Below are 24931 nucleotides of genomic sequence, written 5' to 3' on the forward strand. Positions count from 1 at the left end.
GTGAAGTCCACTTATCCACATTATGACAATATTCGAAAGACACAAAACATTCGACTGTAAGAGGCTATTTTATATTATTTTCAGAATAGGGAAATTCTTAAAATTATTTTTAATGAAATTAAATTATGATTATTAGACTTTGTTTAAAGGAATCGAATGGGTCCAATCCTCGGTAGAATCATATGGTGAATTTTTAATTTGTGCAAAAAGTTTCAATATTGAGATGACCAATTTTGAAAATTACGTCCGTAGTATAAATTTATGAAACTAGATATCTATAATATAAACATAGACGTTAATTAAAAATAGACACAGATTCTATATATATGTATTTCGAGTTAATTTTTAATAATAATTAGAACATGTATGACAGTAAATTACGCCAAGTTTAATATTTAGTTTAATTTAGCATTTCTTCTTCTTTCTTTGTTATTAATGGACTATATGAAGAAATAATATTTGGTTATTGAATTACTATATTATTGTATAAATTAGTATTATTAGATCTAAGAGAATTTACAATTATAATTACAGATTCTTATACAAAGTGAGCGTCGTAACTATTTCTTTTAGGATATTATTTTTAATCTGTTCGCGGAGGAATGTTTTTAAAAGTAATAAAACAAATACATACTGCATTTTAATTAAAAATATATAGATAGTTTTTAATCCCTTTAATTAAAATCAAATTTATAATTAACATTAATTTATGATTGATTCTACAAAAGCGTAGATCAAATTGTGTTTTAAATAAGTATGTTACTTAGGTCAGTCCAGGCCAGCCAGTGTCCCTCTGTGTCAACGGTTGACATTTGCCCAGTTTGTTTTTTTTTATATATATTTATTTACATAAATGCAAATAGTATTTTTTAACATTGTTAGCTTTAACGTTTAATGATTCATTATTACCTAAAAACATTTACGTCCGAATCATACTCCAATTTTCGCCAATATTCAAAATTATGCGTAAAGTAGTAAATGATTGATTTATTATTTATTCGAAAATTTAAAAACCGTAATATAATCAACAATACACGAATATTTATATATAATTTAAATAAATTAATTGACTTCATTGTTACAATTTATAATATAAAATAAAAATTTTAGGCAATTTTAAAATATATCTAAGTGAGCAATTGATATGAAAATATTAGTCAAAATAATATGAAAATTGGAATTAAAATTCGTTGCGTAACGACGGAAAATCATTTATATATAAAAAATTAATTGAATGTCGAAAATTATTGTTATTTGTTATTACTCATAGCCAGTGTGACAATAACGCCTTACAATAAGATAATTAAAATCATTTATAAGTTACAAAACAAGATAATGATTAAATCCCACGTAGTTAGTATAAAAAACAATTACAAAATACTTATATACTAGAGGAACACAAAGAAAATCCTAAAGTCGTTTTCATATATATCCATTATATGTTAAACATTCAATGCCCACTGTTCTGTCGATATACAAATGTCTAGAGTTCTAGACATTTGTATATGGTGATAGTACTTCAGTGCTACCTGAATTCGTTATTAGTATGTTAAATATTATGTATTTTATCAATTATTCTTATAATTAAAAAACTTTATTTTGAAACATCGTAAAATTAAAAATCGATTGAGTTGTATTCTGAAGTGTTCGAATAATCTTAAATTTCATCATTTAAGAACGTAATCATTCCACGAGGTTTCAAATAAAGTATATAAATACATATAATATCAACTTTATACATGACATAGATAAACGAGATATGAACATATCTATCTTAGTTAGAGTACAATCTATGTAATGAAGATAAAACTAACGTACAATTGGAAAATATACAATCGAAGGAAGCGGATGGCACATTTATTTTTTACAGAACAACATTATACAAGATCTCCCATTTAGATTCAATTAAAAGACATCTAGTGATACTTCGACATTCAAAACACATTGGTCTCAATGCAGAAGACATTCATAGTTGGGTAAATAGCATCAACTGTTTTATTTGTTAGACCAAAGATTAGAGACGATATCTGTCTTTCTCTATTATAGTCACGTTAAAAAGTTGATGCCATTGCCCAGGTCAGACATCAAGACTCATGAATACACCACTGACTAAAAATTTGGTCTTTAAATTGATATTTTAGATTAAACTTTTAATTCATACAAATTATCACTAATTCGTACGTCGAACAGACAACATTAGATCGTACATGGTTTGTACATAGCGAAGTACAATCAGTACAGTTACATGTTGATATATTTAATTGGATACAAATCCTTTATTTACAGAACAAATTTAGCCACGTTATGGGAATTTCTGATGCAAATTTTGCGTCGGAATTGAAATTTGGTAAGGCGTTATCCGCCATTTTGTGTATGCTGTGTCGTGTTTAATAAACTTGTGGCAGAGTTTGTTCTGAGTGGTCTCACGCGTAGAACTCCCGGTTGTTGTGACCCTTCCCGTAGGAGGCGGCAGCGGGGCTCCGCTTGGGCTCGTCGAGCGCGTACGAGCCCTCGTCCTTCTTGCGCATGCGGTACACGATGAACATGACCACTAGTATCGCGCAGAGAAGCCCTACCACCGCTCCGCCGATCACAGCTGGAATAGAAATTATGGATATTAGTTTGATATTTTGTATGTCGTAGGCTTCTTTCTTAACACTTGTTATTTGGTAAAAATTAATAGGTAAGACTTTAATGTACGAACGATATAAAAAAGAGACACATTTTAAAAGCACGAAATAGGCAAAATTGATTACTTATTAGGTACGATTGCGAAATCGAATTTATTAAAAACCCACGTGAACATATTTTACTAATTCAGTTCACACCGACTACCTCAGTGAGTACTTGAGTTTGAGGTAGCCAAAAGACATTATCCAGTTGCAACTGCCATAAGGCATTTTATCCGTGAAATCTAATAGGGATTGCTAGGATAGCTCCAGATGCAAAAATATAAATATCTTTAAATCAGTTCAGCCACTTAGAAGATTGTCTCAAGGTTAAGCAGGTTAATGTTTTTTTTTATGTCACTAGGTCGGCAAACAAGTGTACGGCTCACCTGATGGTAAGCGATTACCGTAGCTTATAGACACCTGCAACACCAGAAGCATCGCAAGCGCGTTGCCGACCCAATCCCCAATCCCCCAGGAGCTCTGGTCACCTTACTCACCAACAGGAACACAATACTGCTTGAAAACAGTATTATTTTGCTGTGATCTTCTGTGAGGTCGAGGTACTACCCCAGTCGGGCTGCTCCATATTTTGAGCAGGAAATTCCTGCTGTGCCCTACCTCAGTGAAGTGAGTGTTTTAATAAAGTAATTAATAAATAGTATAGTTTTTCGTGATCCAATTTACCGGCGAGTATGCCAGGCTGTGCGAAGAAGCTAGTGGCGCGGTCCTCGTTCTTGGCGTTCATGATGAACACGACGTTGTCGGCCGGCCGCGACTCCGGTTCTATATTCGAGCCGGACTTATCTTGGTCCTGGAATTAGAAAGAATTTATGTTATAGTCTAAAATTAGATTTAGTTGAAAAACCTATTCACTTTACTCAGGGTTTTATCAATAAAAAAAGTATGATGAAAGTAGACTACGTTAAAATTCTGGATATCGATTTGTCTACATACTAAATTTATAGTTAATAGGTAGTTTAGTTAGTTTGTGTGTAAAAGAGTTATGTTATCAATATCCATTCTTATCCACTCTTATAAAGTGTCATATTTACAGGGTTAGTAGGACTTGAAACTTGTTGTATGAAGTATATTGTGAGTTGGTGAGTGTGATGAGCGACGTAGAAAGACTTTTTGTATCTAACTAATAGTTGTATCATAATTGTATTTGCTCGCCAACGAAAAAAACAACCGATTCCAATTACATCGACAAGTAATACAACGTAGTAGTAAAAAAAGTAGTTGTTAGATCTCAAATAAATTTGAATGGGACCAAATGACACGCACCACCTTTCGATTATTATTTTTTGTTGAAATCGGTCCACCCATTCAAAAGTTCTGAAGTAACACACATAAAAAAATACAATCGAATTGAGACCCTCATCCTTTTTTGGAAGTCCGTTAAAAATATAAAAAAATCTCTATTGCTGAAAGAGCACATTCTCCTACTTTATTTTTTTTGAACTTATATTTTGTTTATTGTTCGCCGTTCACCAATTTAAGTGAGCTTTATATTCACAAGCTTATTCTTAAAAAATTGATGTACCTAGGTTTTATAAATAAGTCAAACAGTTAGCCATAGAAATACGTGTTTTGTATGCTCTGAATGGATTTAACCTTAAAGGTGAAATAGGCGTTCATTCGAAGTTAATTAAATTGTAGGCGGTAAATACTCACACTCACAGTGCTGTGTGGCTACGGCACTAAAGAATTTAGCCACCCCCTCTCTTCCCGTGGATGTCGTAAGAGGCGACTAAGGGATAACAAGGTTCCACAACCACCTTGGAACTTAAGATGCCGACCGATGGCGGGATAACCATCCAACTGCTGGCTTTGAAATACACAGGCCGAAGACGGGCAGCAGCGTCTTCGGTGCGACAAAGCCAGCCCTGCGGTCACCAACCCGCCTGCCCAGCGTGGTGACTATGGGCAAAACACATGAGTTCACGTTATTTTTGGCGTAAACTTGTGGAGGCCTATGTCCAGCAGTGGACTGTATAGGCTGTAATGATGAAATACTCACAATAGGTGCGTTTATGTCTTCTCCAGATATGCTAATGTCTGTTTGGTCTGGACGTGGGGACTGATCTTCCCCAGACCCGCGATTATCTGGTGCTCCCTCCTCTTTAGTTAATATACGAGCTGTAATTATTCATAAAATGTAATTAAAATAAATATAATTTTCAATTATGTGGCGAGGCGTTTAAAAATCGGGTAATTTTTGTAATCGACTTTCCGGTTAAAAAAATGCTGATAATGCTATATCTGACCTCATAAATATATTATAAAATGTAGCAACATATTCGAAAAATTGGCAATACTTAAATTGGTCATAATTAATAATTATACGGAATGTTTTACAGTTTAGGGAATGCTATATGAATAAAGATACTGAAAAGACGAAAACATTTTAAAGAAATAAATACTTAAACTTTTGATATATATATATATAATATATATATTTTAATAATATAATAGAATGACGAAGACTTGGATTGGTTTTTTTTATTGAGTTGATTTGGATATGGAAAGGAGTTAGCATGGCGATAATTCGAAAAGTGATGAGAAAAATATATAGAAATTTAAAAATTACACGTGATGGCACATCGGAGAGCAAATCATATTCTCTTTTTCAAGAATGCGAAACATGCTAAAATTGTATGTCGAAAACGGAATGTTTAAAAATGAGAATAATTAAGAAAATGTGTTTTTGAAATAAAACTATTAAAAAATAAAGTTACCTACTATTTTTAATACAAAAAGGTATATTGACAAGTATATTTTATGACAAAAATACCGCTTAAAGCGACGTCATTGTAATTAGTCATAGCTTTATATTTTTTACTTATTCAAAGCAACATCTGAATAACGAAATTCTCACAATTTAAATGGTAAGCCATACAGTTGTTTGTATATTGTATTTATGTACCTACTTTATTAATATATTATTATTAAAAAATTGATAATAGTTTTATTCCAATAACAGAGTTGTTCAAGTTGACACGATGATATGATTCCATGCAAATGAGGATAATTCATTTGACAACATTAAACTTACCAAAATTCCTCGGATACTATGAAATTACGGTAATATTTTATATAAACTTGACACTTATTACGAGTTTAATATGATAAAAGCAACACAGGACTGCTGCGTTAGGCGTTCAGGACACTATTGCGGGATAATTTAACATATATGCAAAAACATTAGCTTGTTCTGTTGATAACAATTAAACATTAATCAAGGTCGCAGCACCGATTGCGTGTATGTAACGAGACGACAGTAGAACAATGTAACTACACTTCGGCATAACCTTAACTTGGTATTTTATATTCGTAAAAATATGACTAATATATGAAAAGTGATTTTTTTTGTTGAAATTATTCTAAAAGAGTGAAACCTTTTGTTTTTTTAACGCTCTGATATGTCTGTGTTATACATCTAATTTATAAAGTTTATAAGCTATAAAACCCCACACACGAAATGGAAAACAGAAATGTCGACCATTCTAATAAATATAAAAATTCCTTAGGGAATAATATCGCACTAGGCGTCTACTTAATTAATTTAGTTTGAGAACATAATATTGTTTAAGTATTCTAATTAATACGAACACTAGCCAAAATTTTGATGAATTAAGTTATATTATAACAAAAAGCCGAATTGAATAAGATAAGAAAATAAAATAATAATCTTATGAAATTAATAACCATAATATATGACATAAATGTGGAATTGTTAAACTAATTTTATTTTAAATCGATGGTATAAGACTTAATGACTGTTTATTTTCACATAAGTACTTAAGTTTAAATTAAAGCATTGACCGAAAGGAAACAATTCCACATTAAAAAAATAAAATAAACTAATAATGGCAACAAAACTGGCATGCTTCAGCCTCTACTCACGACTGACTACATCGAACTTGTCTACTGGCAGGATAGTGGGTGCGGTCTCCGGAACCAAGCCGGTCTCGGGCTCCTCAGAATAGTCTGTTTCGAAATCACCCGGTTCCGACTGTTCCGTCGTGGTACGTAGAGTGAAATCTTCGTCATCCTCAGGCCCTTTCGGTGCGTCACCTGAGCCGGCACGGCCGTCCTCGTCGTCCGGACCGGGCCCGGGACCCCAGCCGGAGCCGGAGCTCTCGTCGATCTCTACACCGGAACCATCATCGTCGATGAACAGGTCCTTGTCTGATGCGAGCGGATCGTCGTGCTGGTGTATTGCGCCCTCCGTCGACGGAACGCCAGTTGCACCGTCCTGGAAATTTTAAGTATTTCAATGAATATGACGAACCTAATCTTTTTGTCATACATGTGCGTCACTTACAGATTTACAGATCGAGTATTAATAAATTTTGGGCTACCTAAATGTTAAGCCATGATTTTAAACCAAAATTAATGCTGTGTCAACCTTGGTTTAGAAAATAAACTGTATCATTTGAAGAAATGTTAAAAGATTGAATGACGGCTTTGACGTCGTAGCTATAGATTCGAGTTGCGACCTATTTTTCCAGAAAGTTCAACAAGGTATTAAATATACACGATGCAATTTAACAACTTCAAAGTTTTTATTTTTTTGACTCACTTGTGATGAATTAATAATATTTATTATTTAGTCACATTTCGAAATCTTGTTTTACATTATACGTAGGAAAAAACAGCAAAAAAATGGGAATTGTGATCACGTCATCATGAATGGTTAAAAGGTGATCAATGAATTGTACCGTAAACGAAAGGGTCACTCACCTAGAATCTTCGACGAGGCTTTGCTTAGGTCTGAAGGTTTGTTATTGCTATTAACAGCTTTTCAAAGCTTTGGCAGTGTCCTTTCGGTTAGCGTAAGTTGTGTAGTGACGGTAGACGATCGATAGGCTTTCGTGGGGTATGGGGGTGGGGGGAAGTCATCGCGAGCCGCGTTCCCGCCGCTTGCCAACAGATGCCGGGATATTATTTTTGAGGCTTGCGGGGAGTTTTCTGGTTTATACGTTAGAGTGCGTTGTAAACGTTTAAAGGAAACCAATTTTCGAAATTAGAATATACATTTTTAATTTGTTTTTACATACAGTTTTAGTTACACTACACACTGAAATATTTTACAATTTTGACTTTATGAAATTTCTCAGGTCTGGTGTACCTAAATTAAGCACCGATTTGAAATACATGTTGTACCGAGAAGAACCGGAAAGAAATACAACAGTTTCTGTTTTATACGAGTACACGGCTGTGCACCGCGGTTTGACTCGTGTTGACTTGAATAAACAACGGACTAAACCTTGATATAGCCTATATCCTTTCTCGGTAAATGGACTATCCAAAGCAACAAGATATAATTTTACCGTAGTTCATGACAACAAAAAAAAAAACCAACAACTTTATAATATTAGTATAGATATTCACATTGTAAGAACTCACAGGCGAGGTGTATATGAATCCTCAACCAGCTCGAAATACACGTTGTACCGAGAAGAGCCGACAAGAAACTTAGCAGTTCTGTTTTATACGTGTACTATTTCAATGCGATGTTAATGAATACATTTTTATGAAGAGCAATCTTGACTCAAGTCATATCAGTACCACGCTGCTTTATTTTTATATAGTTATGAAGATAATAAAAACCTTTGATATTCAAAAATGTTTAATGTAACTTTAATTTTTCTGATTTTACACATCTAATGTTGTTTGGGAAGTTTAGTAATAGAATTATTATGTTTGCTTACAAACGATAAAAAACCGAATTCAATTACATCGACCAGTAAGTAATACGTACCTATGTAGACGAAAAAATAGTCAAGTAAATATGCATTATTAGAGATAACTCAAAAGGTACACATCAGATCTCAATCAAATTTAAATGTGACCACATGACAAGCACCAGTTATCGACTAAATAAAATCATTAAAATCTGTGCACCCAGTAAAAACCTATAAGGGTTATAATAAACATTTAATTAAGCTAAGGAACAATGTACCCGCTAGATAGAAATTTTTGATATGATGATATTTATATTCGGTTTAAGTGAACCCTGTAGAATTCCTAATCTGTGGGTAACACAAAAATAAAAGGGTTATAATACATTCGAAAATTAATTACAGTCGAATTGAGAACATCTTCCTTTTTTGAAAGTCGCTTAAACCATACAGCTAATTATTTTCTTTATTTTTACAATATTATTGTGAGTCTATTATGAAATTCTTCGATAAAATCGCTTCTGGTATTGCACACTAGTAAATAAGCTACGGTAATCGCTTACCATCAGGTGAGCCCTACGCTTGTTTGTCGACGTAGTTATATGTATAAAAAATATATATAACCTCAAAATTAACGTGTGTAATATTGAATATGTACACGACTATACGTATTAAAAATTGGAATATTGTATCACTCCTGTAACGCGGGCTTTATTTTTACCAACCTTATAACAGACGACCATGTGTGTGTATTAAACATTATTATTTATTTATATTGCGTAAAAAAGTATAATACTTAAATACGAACATACACACAAAACAATATAAATTATATTTTCAGATTTTTTACTTCTACAAAAACTGTCACAATTACGTTACTTTATCAAAGCGTTATAGGTTATACCTACTTTGTCGATTCGCTTTGTTGGCTGTGGAAATGTAATTCGAGCAAAAGTACCTAAAAATACAAATCTTTAAATAATTTTTGCGCTTCAGAAACGATCACTTTAGTTCAGTTCAAAAGGCGAGTTCGCCTTTAAAATTTTATAAATCTACTTTTGATATTTCACCGACCAAAACTAAGTTTGCAGCATTTAAAAATAGTTGCAGTTCACAAGAAATTATTTATTAATTTTTATGTTATAGTAGAGAAAATTTTTCATTTTATAAAGTAAAATTTATTGTATCTTTTTTGTTTGTTTTCATATTTAAATATAATTATATAAATTAACATAAAAACGACTGCCTTTACCTTTTGTTATTTTTTTTTGTTTCGTAAGGACGCACGCAACATGCATTAATAATTAGTTGGATTCACAGTATCCGAAGAGTGTAAATAAATTAAGTCTCTTACCGCATTACGTTGTATAGCAGTAAGTGTTAAAGGAAAGAAATAACAATATTCAAAATATAAAACAAAACGAATCGGCCTAGTACGAGTTAAACTCGTGAGTTCCGTTACTAATGAACTACCAAACTATAAACAAACAAAAAAGAGTGCTTTAGACCACATGACTGAAGTAAAACTTCTTTAGCAATAGGCCTGCACCGTGGCTTAGATATACGAAACGTAACTATGAGAGAAAGAGAGAAATATAATGTGTCTTCGCACTTTTCTCTCTTGCTCCGTTCGCCTCGCCCGATCATACTTTTCGTAACGTTCTCGTCACGCAGTCACCAACTTACTCCCCAAGTCAAGTGTGCGTACAAAAGTTGTACTTCAATTTTTTTTGTAGATCTAGTTAATTTTAACTTCTTAATAACGACAATTAACAACTAATAATTAGTCATTATAACGACCGATATAGCTATGTAGACGTAGATATACGGGTAAAATGTGTAATATTGAGTGGCTAATCTTTGAAGAAGTGGTTTCAACTTGCTGATGGACTAGAAGTTCTTAGGTTCGATCCCCGCACGCGGCTAATGTTTGTATAGACATATCATATAAATTATCATATTATCTGTTTTTTTTTTCTGTGTTTTAAGAGTGTGTTTGTGGTGCGTGTAATTTAAGACCCAGGACACAGGTTTCAAGTCCCACTGAAGGCAATTCGGTGGAAAGGATCATTTATTTAGATATTTATTGGTCCGACCCTATTCTCGCTATCAACACAGGGAATCCCCAGGAGCATTTACTACCTTACACATTTCTCTATATACATATGTAAAGATGAATGTTTGTCTGTATGTCCTTTATAAAGTCGTAAACTATGCATTTGATCATGTCACGATCTTCAGCAAAGTGTTGTGCACGAGCCCAAAAAGGTTTCTGAGTTGGTACGACCAAAAGAAAAAGCCTAGCAACACGCGTAGGCTACAGCTAGTTAGTTTATACAGCGTACAAACATCTTAGTAAGATGAGTAAAGGGTTTTATTGGCAGTCCTGGGGTACCCTAAAATCAACAAGAAGCCAAATCCTCATAAAACACCAGCAATGTAAATCTTTATTACCCATGGACGTGTGCTCCTTATTTTTACATAATTCGTACAAATCCCAGGTGGAATCCGAACACGTCGCGTTTATCCCCGTTTCTGATTACATCGCTATATCTATTTAATTCTGTTCCGTAATGAGATATATTTATCTCGAGTAATACGGGTCTGACCCTACCGGAATACCGTTTTCATTTCAGCGAATCTCTTTACCGAATTTGTATTTATTCTCATTACTATTTAGCTTCTGTGGCTTCGAAGTACGTGTAGGTTTATCAAAGAAATAAGTAAATTAACTGTTCTACTGTAAATATACGTAATTATATATGAGATTTAACATATATTTCTCGCTATTCTATTTCGTCCTTATTAATTAAAGAGTATGAATTATATACTAAAATTAATATAGTACTAATTATTTTTTAACCGTTACCGTAGCCTACGAACGTTTGCAATACGGAATGCAAAACAAGCGCGTTGTCAACACTATCTTCGCTGTCAACACAGCATACCCTTAGGAGTTTTTGCTACCTTACTCATCGCAGGAACGCAATGCTACTTCAGAGCACTATTATTTGGCTGTGACCTTCTGCAAGGTTTCAATACTCGACCAGACGGGTGATGGTGGTACTATTAACAGTTTGTCAATTCTAAATTTTAAAATATCACGTTATAGCTCTGATTAGGTAGTAACAAAAGAACAGGTGAAGTCACGAGAAACGACTAATGTTCGTAACATTTTGTTATGCTATCAAAGTTTTAAACAATAATATAATCTACTTTGTACTCATTTTACTTTTAAAAGACTTTTGACTTTTGATTGATTAATTTAACTGAAAGAGAAAATGTGACCAAGTAGAAAATATGTATGAATTTCATCCAATATTTCTTTGTTAAATATTGTTATAAAAGTGTATAAGAGGATTGTTATTGACGAGGTTTCGATACACGTCAGATGATTTGACATTTTTTTGTCTACTTTTGACAAATCCTGAGTGATCCTTTTTATATTGTTATACTGACGTGCCCATCTTTTTGTTATTTTTTTATGGTTTTTATTGTTAATTTTTTGAATTTAAAAAATGATTTCATTATAATGAATAAAATTCGTTTAAACATTAGAAAACGATAAGTAATTACTTAAAGTAGGTAACAAAATAAAAATTTTCTTTAGTTCATAGAACGTCACGTAGTACTTCCCGTGTGTCTTAGCTGGTGTATTAATATAGTATTACGTATAAAAGTCAGACCAAGACGAGCAAAGTCCCAAGAACTCAGCTAGCCAAAGACATCGGATAAAATGTTCTGTCAAACAAGTAGTCCACGTTAAGTAGTGCCTGGAGCTTCCACGTCCCTTAAAGCGGCTCAAAAGTTAAACAAAGCTCTTTGGAACCTTTAAATATTCGATGAATTTTCAAGTGAGCGCAAAAGGCAACTGTTTAAAATGTACGAAGTTTAATGGGAATTCAGACCGCTAAGGGAATATTAAGCGGATAATATAATGTTACCACGCGTCCTTTGTAGCGACACCGTCTTGGACATGACGTAATTACTCAGGTGATTGATTGCGAATGGAAATCGCGGTGTGATAGTTAATGCATAGTGTTAGTGACGTGTATGAAATTTTTAAGTGTAATTTACATGCACTTAATAATGAAGACGTCGTCACAGTCCTGGCTGTTGCGTTTGCGGTCGCAGCTTTAATCTCTACTTATGATAAATATTTAAATAATTTGTAGAAGGTAACAGAAAATAAAAAAAAAAATAAAAAAAAAATTACCCAGAAAATTGAAAATTTTAATTTTATTGACTATGACTTGCAAGAAAAGTTAGTTTCCACAATAATATACCTGCCAATACAGCGGTACACATTACAGTCGAGCTTCTAGATTTTCACAAATTGAACAAAGTGTGACCAACCAATCTGACGTTGTGTTTACATTCGATTACCCACGTTTCTAGCTGAGCTTCGATTTAATCATTGACATACTTTGACATTAATTCACGTCATTTCAGATCAACCTTTGGTAGTGTTCTGACATACACATTATCTTGATTAATTGCTAGTCTTTAAGCATCTTGTATGTCTATATAAAATAGTTCTAAATTATCTAAACATAGTTTTACTATATACATAACTTTTGTTTGTTTGCAGTTATTGTTAAAGCGTTATTTATTTTAATCTATCGTGATAGTCTTTATGTCAATTTAAAAATTCTAAATTCGTATGTTTCTTATTTACCTTAATTATTAACTATAGTACCATACAAATATCAGCGTTATAAATCATCATTACAGCCTATACAGTCCACTGCTGGACATAGGCCTCCACAAGTTTACGCCAAAAATAACGTGAACTCATGTGTTTTGCCCATAGTCACCACGCTGGGCAGGTGGGTTGGTAACCGCAGTACGGGCTTTGTCGCACCGAAGACGCTGTTGCCCGTCTTCGGCCTGTGTATTTCAAAGCCAGCAGTTGGAAAGGAGCGTTATAAATAAAATTATTAATATTAGAATTCTTAAGCGAGCTAGTATTTCATGTCAATTTTTTTTACCAATAAAATTATACTTTAATGTGTGTTTAATGAATATCTATTTAAAAAAAAATATTTTCCAACTACAAATTAAAAAATAAGACATGTGTTTATACAAACTATTAAAACATATTAGTTTTTTTTTGACCTTTAATAAAACTTAGTCCATGTGTGTCACACACGTGAGCACCTGTTTATGTGTGTGTGTCAATACCTGTTACAAAACAAAATCATATACATATGTATTAGGTATGTAATGCTTTTTCTCGCAATAATAATAGTGAAATATTCCTCATATTTCTTCCAATGACCACTGATTAAGATCCATTAAGCTACTTTGAATTAATGTATATAATAACGCCTGATGTATTTTTGCAGCAAATATTTTTGACATAAACAAAGCGACACTAAAGGCGGTTGACCTTTTGATAGTTATGATTCAGACATTTCTTTTCTCATTTGTTGGCGACATTAACTGCAGTCTCCGCGATCTACTACCGCAATTTTCTCGTGCCCTGGTTTTCATATTTGAGGAGAAAAGAATATTTGTGGTAACAATACAAGTTCTTTATTCGTGGAATTATAAATCTTGAATGTTTCACTGAATGCCTTTATAAGGCAACGTATCTGTTTGTTTGACAGTCCTGACAGATCTTACAGCGAGTCCGGACTTAGTAAAGAAATATTTTGTTTTATAAACAAACTGATTTTGTATTAGCTGTGACCGCGACTTCGTTTTTGTTTCTATATTTTAATTTTCATTTGATCCCATTCGGGATGAAAAGCACCCCGAGTCTTATCTTGTAGTATGAACATAGATATACATACTTTTTAAAATGTGTTCAATGTAAGTACTATTGAACTTATAACCGTTTTATTATAAATATAAATTAAATTTATTTATCTGTGTACATACAAATGAGTTCACGCCATTTTTGGCGCAAACTTGTGAAGGCCTATGTCCATCACTGGACTGTGATTGGCTGAAATGATGATGATGATGAAATGATGATCTATGTACGCTTTAGCCTGTTAATTCCACTGCTGGGCATAGGCCTCTTTCCCCATGTAGGAGAAGGATCGGAGCCTAATCCACCATCCATGCTGCTCCAACGCGGGTTGGGTCAGTTTTATGATATTACTAGTCATATTTCTATTTTCGTCGTTAATTTGTTTTAACGTCTAGACGCTACTGTGTTTCTTTAAGCTCTCGCGAGTACTGTGGCTACGAAAATAGTAATTTAAAAAGTGTTTAAAACGTAGAAATATTTTACAGGACTCAATTATTTTTATTCCTTTTGTAAAAAATCAAATAAATATTTAGTTTTCTATTTAGCGTACATAGTTTTCAGAATTACGGTGTAAGTGTGTTAACGGAGAATTTCAATAAAATTTTTCAACGAATCATCAATCTTAATCTATCACGATAATTATTATATGCCATTTAAAAGTTATTAAAATATTTTACTTTTTAATTATTATTATCGAATGGTATAATAATGTACATAAGGTATGTTTTTGTCACTGGATGATAAATTCGCTTCCATGTTAGATCACTAGACTTGTCCGTCATGTCAATACAAATATTTAAACTATTAACTTTTTAAACGTTTCCAAGTGATTACAAATAAATTAAATTGGAGAGTCTGTTTGTAATATTAAAATAACCGCTTTTTACTTAACGCAAATAGATGGATACACGGCACATATACCAAAATAACATTTTTTTTCACAATTTTTGTCTGTCTGTCTGTCTGTTTGTTCCGGCTAATCTCTGAAGCGGCTGGACCAATTTTGACGGGACTTTCACTGGGAGACAGCTGATGTAATAAGGAGTAACTTAGGCTGATTTTATTTTAGAAATTTATGTATTTAATAACTTTGCGAACTGAACAATAACTTTTTTGTTAAATTCCACGCGGGCGAAGTCGCGAGCACAGCTAGTATATTAATAATAATATGATTACTAATCAACGATATTCGTGCATTTTGAAAACAAAAAATTAATAAAAGCCTATATCGAGGCGAGTACGAGTTTGTATTCCATTATTACGGAATATTCGTAAATATTTTTTAGTACGTATAGTTAGCTTTTTGGGCCAAATATTTTCTACGTTTGGTGTAATTGTAAATAAAGTATAGTTCTTTAAAATATATTATATTGGTTAAAAGCTGATTCCTCGCCAGCCAGCAGTGTGAATGTCCAACGATAAACTAGTTGAAACATCTCTTTTATTTACATGGAGTGTATAACTATTGGAATTTCCATGAGCAAGAAAATAGTAAGTAATTTCCTCACCGTCTGCGGGCCAACTGCCTATTTTAACGACGAATTAAACGATTCTTCTATCGCACATTAAGTCGATAATTTGTAGACAATTGACGTGCCCCACGGTTTTATTTTAGTCTAGTCTATGCATATGTTTATAATTCCCACGACTGTATCTATTTTATTATTTTTTGGTTTTTAGTACATTTATCTTAAACATTGCAATGTATGTTTAACATAAAACCGTTTAACTTAAAAAGTTTTTTTACCTATTTTTATTTCTTTATTATAAGCATAGTTGGAATTAATGTTTTAGCAGCACTTCACATACAAACGTTACTTATTAAATACAATACAGTAATACAAAAATTGATCGTAAATTGCTATTTACAAAAATTGATCATAAATTGCTTTTTGCAATACTGAAATTTTTACGTACTTTTTAGATCGATTATGATTACAAAACATTGACAGAATTATTTAAAATTAAAATATTCAACGAATGACGATTTAAACGCAGACTGCAGATTTGAATTAATATTGTTGTTAATTATATTAATCATAGTTAAAATATTTAAAGACAAAATAGATACTATGTTATTATATTTGTGTTTATCTATGCCATACAATACTAATTTCAAGTGAAATCACCTAAATGGGTATTCAAAGATTTTAGTTATTACTAGCTAACCCCGCAAACGTTGTTTTGCCATATATGTTATTAAACCCTTGATACCTCCCCTCCTTTTAACTTAGGGATATGGAAAAATAGATGTTGGCCGATTCTCAGACCTACCCGATATGCACACAAAATTTCATAAGATTTTATTAACGCCCTCAATCTCCCGCCACACAATATGCACACAAAATTTCATGAGAATCGGTCAAGCCGTTTCGGAGGAGTTTAACTACAAACACCGCGACACGAGAATTTTATAAATTAGATATAAATATATTCCTTATTGCACTTAAAAACAATAAAAATAAGAGTATTTTACAATTTTTAAATGCAAAGCCCGACTTATTATAGATCTCTTCGAGCCAATTTGCGGTGGAGAGATATAATGTCATAAAGGCTTAAAAGTGCAGTAATGTTATACATACATATTCATACATAAATACTATGAAGGTAAGGTATAAATATTTTTTTATTTATTTATCGACTTACGTGAAAAATTTCCTCGTAAATGCACACAGAGTAAGAGTCTTAAAAGTAAGTAGCACTCGAGCCGCATCGGAGCAATAGCTCGGAAAATAGCCGGGCCCCGCCCAAATCAGGCTACAGAGCTTTCCACGACTTTCTGACATTACACCGTTTCGCCAATTTTATTCAATTTCCTTCGCTAAATTCTTATTTCGATTGGACATAATAGATGGACAGATAATTTAAGTTAATAATATTACAATTTAATTTTGCATGTCAGTGCTAGATTCGCAATTAATTTTATCCTGAAAGACCTCTCAAGACGACATAAAATAAAAAGAATAATAATAAAAAAATGTAGTTTTATAATAACTACATTATAGAAACAATACGATCTTTTGTCAAAATCTATTTTTCTACTATACTTAAGTTTTATTTTACATTAGTTGTGTGTGGTTGGTACTCGTAATAAGGCCTAAACTATAAAACTATTATATGAAATTACATGGTAACCATTACTATAGTAACTTTGTTTACATAGTAAGTTGGCTTGGAAACCGCTTCTATGCTTTAAATAAAAAAATAATTGAAATAAACAAACCAGTTTTTTTTTTCACTCTAAAATATTGCAAATAAAATAAAGAAATGAAATAATATAAAAAATAAAATAAAAATTGAAGAAAACAATCAAACAACGCGTCGGCGAAACGGTCACAGAACTGGATACTATGTTGCCTGCTATTAAGGCGTTTCTAGACAAACATAACATTTATACAAATTTTATTAACTTGTGCTAAAAATAACAATTATTTTATTGATTATTATTTTATATTGAACAATTTTCTTCATAACTATAATGTATTTTTTTTGTAAAAGGACATATATTTTCATTTAATTTGATTTCAATTTTATACCGTAAATTCCTACTGATATTATAAATGTGAATATAAGTTTGTTTGTTACGCTTTCACGCAAAAACTACTTAGCCGATCATCATGAGACTGTACACATATTCTTGGAGGTAATAGAAGTAACAATGGATACTTTTTATAAAAAAAATTCAATGCGAGCGAAGCCGCGGGTAAAAGCTGGTAACTAAATAAAAAAGCACCTAAAATTTTCTATAAAAACTTGTTATTCATTTACAGCTTAATGGATTTTGAAAAATCGCTAGAGGCACACTTTCCTGTCCTATATGGCTATAGTACATATATATTTAAACATCGTACGCTTTCCAATCCGTAACCATCATAATGGCTTTATATTGATATTGAAATAATAGAAATTCAATGCTTTTATTCTAAAATATTCTACCACTTCGCTTCAGCCTGTAATATCCCACTACTGGGCATATGCCACTTTCCCCATGTAGGAGAAGGATCAGAGCTTAATCCACCAATCGCTGCTCCAATGCGAGTTGGCGGATATATTCCCTATTATGGACCGACGGCTTAACGTGATCTCCGAGGCACGGTGGGGAGACCCACTAGGACTGCACAAACACCCAGACCACGCCAAACACCTGTATGGCCAATACAAATGTTTGTCATGTGCGGGAATCGAACCCGCAACCGCCAGCGCAACAGGTACAATCCATGGCTGTAACCGTTGCGCCAACGTCTTCCGGCGTCGGCGTCGTCCACCATTAATAAAGGAATACTATAATGAGGCTATCAATATTTTAATTATATAACTTTTTCTACAAAATGTAAATGGCGTGTAAGTAAAGTATTAATGGTCACCGTAAAACTTTAAAAACTTACTTCAATAGTGTGACGAATTGCTCTTTCAGTTTTCAGAATTTTGCTTTTTATAATTATACACATTGTATAGATGTCCGTAGTAGTGAATTATTTATATCCGCTTCTCCTATTAGCGTTGTATTTTTGAAAAAATCGTACAGAGTTCATACCATAAAAAACAAGTGTGTTTTAGGCTACACGAATATTTCTTTAGCTCCATCTAACCTATATTTTCCTCTCAACTTCCGTTCACCTCGTCCGATCACACTTTTAATAACGCTCCCGTCACTCATTTAACAGCGTTCTCCTTGAGTCAAGCGCGCGTAAAAAAGTTTTACTTCGAATATCTGTAGATTGTCAGAAATATTATTATGTACCTTAAACGATTGGTATATATCACTTAACAAGGGTAAACTGAATTAGTCGAGAAGTATAGAACAAGCTTGCATTGTATTTACTAGATTTTTAATTAAATCCGATTCAGTAAATAGTTTTAGACGTGGAAACACAAAAGTTATGGCTCCAAGCTGTTTTAAGCCATAAAATACTCAACATTTTGTGTACTAGTTCACTAGTTTTGTTGACAAGGTAAAATTTAATTAGTAAGATTAATTAGTAACAAAAAGTTTATAATGTGAATGCTTCTTTGTTAGTTTTTATATATATTATTATAGTAATTGCGACGATTTACGGTACAAGAAGGAATGTTCATGTTATGAATTGATACATTTGAGACAAAGGCAAATTAATTATTATATCATCGAATCTCACAAAACTAGCTCCGATTTTCCGCATTTGTGCTATGTACACCGAAATATTTGTTACTGTAACTGGTATCAACTTTTGAAACTATTTTGAAACTACAAAACTGTCATCAAAAAGATACACAGCGATCAGCAATTGACGAATTCTTCTTTTAGGCAGCTGTGTGGTAAAAGTTGTTCTTTTTTTATTATTGGTGTTTATAAGTTTTTACGAATGTGGTGTACACTTGTATTTGGTATGCATATCAGTAAGTGTGAGATTTGAGCATTCATTGTCGCGTATAATAATTATATGGGGTATTGTAAGTGTACCTATAAAATACAGTCAAATGAATTTTAAACAAAACAAAATAATGTACCAACTAACTTAACAGCATATTAAGCGACTGGATCGATGTTACTTCTATTTAAAGCCATAAGTAAATAATTTTTAAGAATTTTATATATACCCTATAAGAGAAAAGTATAAACACTCTTTGGAGTTAATATTTTTGACTACTACTCTGTTTAATTATAACTATTAGCGAAAAAAATGCAGCATTAAAAATGTGATATTTTTTTTTGTTATAAACTCGAGTCGAGTAAGTTTCTATGGATTTTCTTATAACGTTTTATAATTTTTGTGAGTGTGAGTGGTTTTTTCATACAATACAAAAACTTATACCACTACTGATTCTACTTCATACAAAATTCTTTACAAATCATAACATTTAATAATAAGTAATTGGGTTTGCTCGCAAACGAAAAAAAAGCGACTCCGATTACATCGACCAGTAATACAACGTACGAAGACGGAAAAATTGTCAAGTAATTACGTGTTACTACAGATAGCTCAAAAAGTGCTCGTTAGATCTCAATAAAGTTTAAAGGAAACCACATGACAAGTACCAAATTTTGCTTAAAAAAAGAATCATTGGAATCGGTCCACTCAGTGAAAAGTTATAAGGTGATACATAAAAAATACAGTCAAATTGAGAATCTCCTTTTATAGATGTCTGTTAAAAAGACAAATTCGAAAAGAAACCGCTTTTACAAGTACACGATTAAATCCTTAAGATTAAGGAACGAAGCCTTTTATATTAATTAAAATTACGAAGAATTTTTTTATTCTCTTCAAAGGTATGTTGTGATTTTTATACATTTCAAGCTTCTAGAGTCGTTATTTCATGCGAACATTGGATTTGTAGAAGTAAGATTAGTGCTGGCGATTTTAACTTAAATTAAATGTTATATTCTTTTTTTAAACAACTAGACAGCAAACAAGTGTACGGCTCACCTGATGGTAAGCGATTACAGTAGCTTATAGACGTCTGCAACACCAGAATCATCGCAAGCACGTTACCGACCCTATCCCCAATTCCCCCCAGGAGCACTGGCCTCCTTACTTACCAACAAGAACACAACACTGCTTGAAAACAGTATAAGCTGTGGTTTTTTGTAAGTTCGAGGTACAGGAGGAAATTTCCTGCTGTGTTCTACCACAGTATTCACGGGGCAAGCCGTGTTGGGAATTTTGGGCAGGACTGCTTTTATAGGTAGTGTGATCTTAGTTTACATGTATAGATTAGGAGCAATCGCTGTACCAGTCGCTATAGTCTGTTTAGTTCCAAAATATAGTCCAGAATAGAAAGAAAGGTAACCGAAACCGGCAAATGACTTGATGATCAAAGCAAATTCGTTACTCAGCCTTAACACGTACTAAACCTTATTCGTACTAAACCTTAATTAATCAGTGTTAGAGTTTTAGAACTTATGTTAATGTAGCTAATAAATAAAGAATTTTGCATAAAGCATTTACAGTCCCTTAGTCAGATACGATGACGGTAAAAAGTTCTAGGGATGTTACCTGTAACAAAAAGAAAAAAAGTTGTTAGTTATATTTTAAATTATGTATATATACGTATATCTAAACGTTTCAAAGGCTTTCGTGATTATAGTTTTCGGTCGAGATAGAAAGACCTTGGACTTACTGTCAACAATGTAAAACTTTTATAACTTTATTAATTTGATCAAAATGAAGAAAAGAAAAGTAATAATTAAAAAAAGCGGTTTTCTTTTGTCATTTCTCAAAAGTTTTTTATTATTTTCAAAAAAAAAAAAAAACAATAGACTGATCAAAATAATAAATCAACGAAAAAATATTCAATTGTAGATTTAGGTTGTGTTTTAATAACTAATAAACCTATAACAGTGTATTTATTATAGCACAAACAAATACAGGAAAACTATAATTACCTAAAATAATGCTTTACGAAAGTAAAGAAATCTGTAATGATATTACGCATAAGATATCGTCGCCGTCTCTTACAACTTCTCAAATTCTATTTACACAGCTTGTTCAATAAAATCCTGTTTTCCTCGTTTTCTCAATAAATTTATGTGATACATGGAAATGTCGCATAAAAATACATATTGACGATAGCTTTTGGCAGAAAGGCACAAAGGAGCAACGAGTTTGTTCGTTAGATCACATCGAAACTGTTTTGTGACGTCTTGTTTTTGTGTATGCAAGTTATTCTTTTTGACGGACTCTGTTTTTTATACAAATTCAAACTTTGTCTAGTATTTGATGTCTAATGAAACAAAACAATATTTATTTCTCTTTTACATTGCAGACAGAGGAAATGCCTCTAACATTCTCCAATATCTTACTTCCGTATTCTTTTCTTTTTTGATAGAATGTTTGACATGACGACTTTGTACTTTTTTTTTCGTGAAAAAAATAAAATGATGCTTTACCTAGATTTTTTTATGCTGCAATTTATTTTCCACCATCATTATTTAAAATAAGCAATTACCTCCATTGAACTAGTGAGTCATGAAACAGTCGTAATAGTCGACGTGCTAGTTATTATATATTAAAAAAAAAATAACTGTATACTTTGCTACGTGTGATTTGTAAGTTGTATTTTTGTATGAAACAAAAATAAATAATACATTGGAAAAAGTAAACGTAAATAAATATAATAATATGTTAAGTGACATATTTATAATATAATTTTTTTTTTTTATTAAACAAATTTTTCAAGACTATATTCATGTTTTTTAAAAGGATCGGACTGGGCATACTCAACCCGGACCAGGCAAGGTATGTTTATTTTTTTTATTTTATAGGCAATCCGTTATATATATATGTTACAATAGTATGTTATAATGTACAAATATGGCCAAAATAACGCAACGTAACGCAGTTGATTGACCTGGACCCGATCAGGAAATCTCATTCGGACTCGATTAGGTTTTCCTGATCAGGTATAGACAAAACTTCTGTGCTACATACCTTATCCGGTCCAGGTCGGGCATGCCCGGTCCGGTCCTTCTAAGGAAGACGAAAAAATTTCTACTCGGGCGATCTACGTAAGATTGCCGGTGTAGGCTGGATGTTGATTGCGGATAACCGGGATGTCTGGCGCGAACTTGGGGAGGCCTATGTTCAGCAGTGCAATACAATTGGCTGCACTGACTGACTGACTGTTAAAAACTTGTGAGCTGATATGCTTACACAGTTAAAATACGATGTATATTCCATACTTTTTTTTTATAAGTATGTCGGCAAACAAGCGTTCGGCTCACCTAACGTAAAGTTATTACCGTAGCTTATAGACGTTTGCAACACCAAAAACATCGCAAGCGCGTTGCCGACCCTATCCCCGATTCTCCCTAGGAGCTTTAGTCACCTTACTCATCAATAGGAATACTACACTACTTATAAACATTATTTTTAAGCTGTAATCTTCTGTAAGGTCTGTCTTAGTTGGGCTACTCGATATTATGAGCTGAAAATTTCCTACTGTACCCTATCACAGTAAAGCCACATTTAAGTAAATAAAACAGAAAAGTAAATTTGTATTATATTATTTTTATATTTTCTCATTAATTCCCATAACAAAACAACAGGATAAAAGCTTTTTATTAAAAAACGAATCGAAAAATTCTCAAGGAGGCTATATCCATTCTTCCGAGCACCCGTTATACGTAATTGCGTAGAGGCCGTCGGCTAGGAATTTTATAAGCCAAGCCTTCACGTTTTGGCAACGTGCGCGCTTGCGATATTGAGATTCTTTGCTTCCCTTTTCAGGAATATTAACACGTTTTATTTTATGAAATATCGATTGTTTTAAGGTTATATTAAATATTTTCCTAACGTCCGCCCTAATTTTATAAAGATATGGTGTTTGTTTCATTTTAATATTGTAATTTTTATATTCAACAATCGCTTCCAGAGACTAGTCATAGATTCATTCATCATAATCATAATCATCATCATCATCATCATCATCATCATCATCATTATCATCATTTCAGCCTATCACAGTCCACTGCTGGACATAGGCCCACACAAGTTCACGCCAAAAATGGCGTGAACTCATGTGTTTTGCCCATTGTCACCACACTGGGCAGACGGGTTGGTGACAGCAGGGCTGGCTTTGTCGCACCGAAGACGCTGCTGCCCGTCTTCGGCCTGTGTATTTCAAGGCCAGCAGTTTGATGGTTATCCCGCCATCGGTCGGCTTTTTAAGTTCCAAGGTAGTAGTGGAACTGTGTTATCTCTTAGTCGCCTCTTACGACACCCACAGTAAGAGAGGGGGTGGCTATATTCTTTACTACCGTAGCAACACAGCAAAAAAGAAAGATTTATTCATTATTTAAATTATAGCCTTCTAACACTTCCAGGATAGCAGAAGACACGAATGAAAATCTTCGGAGATGTTATTATTAAAATAACTTTTCCAAAAACTTTTTTCTTTTTTGTAAGTTACAACGCGATACATTGAAGTCAAACAAAAACAGTCGTAACTCAGTAGTTACTTTATTGAATTCAATTCTATTCATTTGTGTAATTACATTATATTCGACTAGATAGATAATTAGCGTACGTCAGTATCACATTGTTTAAATATTAAAATAATCCAGTATGAAAAGCTTTGTTCGTTAAAAGTTTTTTGTCCGTTGATGGTGAATGTCAAACTATCTGAAGAATTTTATCAAAGATGGGAATACCGAGTCCCATAAAAGACAATATAACTTTATGAAGATGAACAACATAGAGTTAACACGATATTTTCGTGTCTTTATATAGTGTATTTTTATTTGTGAAAATATTTGTCGTTGTTTGTATTGCTTCTTTAAAATATTTCCCGAATACTCACGCGCTCGAAGATGACTTGAATAGCTCGTTTTATTGCTATGGTAACGCATGTAACATGATATTATGATAGTTAACAAAATATAGTTGGTAGTCGAGCAATTCCCAGTATCAGTTAACTGTTCGATATTTCTATATGCGAATCTATTTGGAACTTAATATTCGAACACAATAAGAGATGATTATGATATAAAAGTCAACTGTTCAACTGCAGTTTTCAATGTATGCACAAGTTTTTTTTTATACAAGTACAAATTAAGAAAATACGACTCGATAATGGACAGTGAAAATATTATTTTGAATGTGATTTTCTATAAGATATTGTATATGATATGATAAATTCAAATGACTTGGAGATGTATTTAAACGATGATGCAATTGGCGTAACCGTTAACGCCAACCAGTGGGTTTGCGCTGGCGGTCAAGGTCTCGCCCGTTCGACCCCGATATACAAGTGCTTGCCGTGGACCGGGTGTTTGTGCTTGTGTATTGTATGTTATCAGACCATCCGACACGAGGGTAAATTCACGTGGAGGC

At 32.8% G+C, this 24931-nt stretch overlaps 1 protein-coding gene across 1 annotated transcript in view; it reads right to left on the reverse strand.

Moving 5' to 3' along the window:
* Positions 1-312: 312 nt before the first annotated feature.
* The window catches only part of LOC123654733 (syndecan-like), a 36846-nt gene continuing 12227 nt past the window's right edge, over positions 313-24931 (reverse strand). Inside the window, exons 2-5 of the mRNA XM_045590647.1 lie at positions 6579-6930; positions 4693-4811; positions 3357-3483; positions 313-2596 (exon numbers count right to left, since the gene is read on the reverse strand). Coding sequence (XP_045446603.1) covers positions 2424-2596; positions 3357-3483; positions 4693-4811; positions 6579-6930 — 771 coding nt within the window. The 3' untranslated portion in view covers positions 313-2423. The remainder of the gene's footprint in view (positions 2597-3356; positions 3484-4692; positions 4812-6578; positions 6931-24931) is intronic.

The sequence above is a fragment of the Melitaea cinxia genome, chromosome 1, assembly GCF_905220565.1.
Source record: "Melitaea cinxia chromosome 1, ilMelCinx1.1, whole genome shotgun sequence".
Classification (NCBI taxonomy): domain Eukaryota; kingdom Metazoa; phylum Arthropoda; class Insecta; order Lepidoptera; family Nymphalidae; genus Melitaea; species Melitaea cinxia.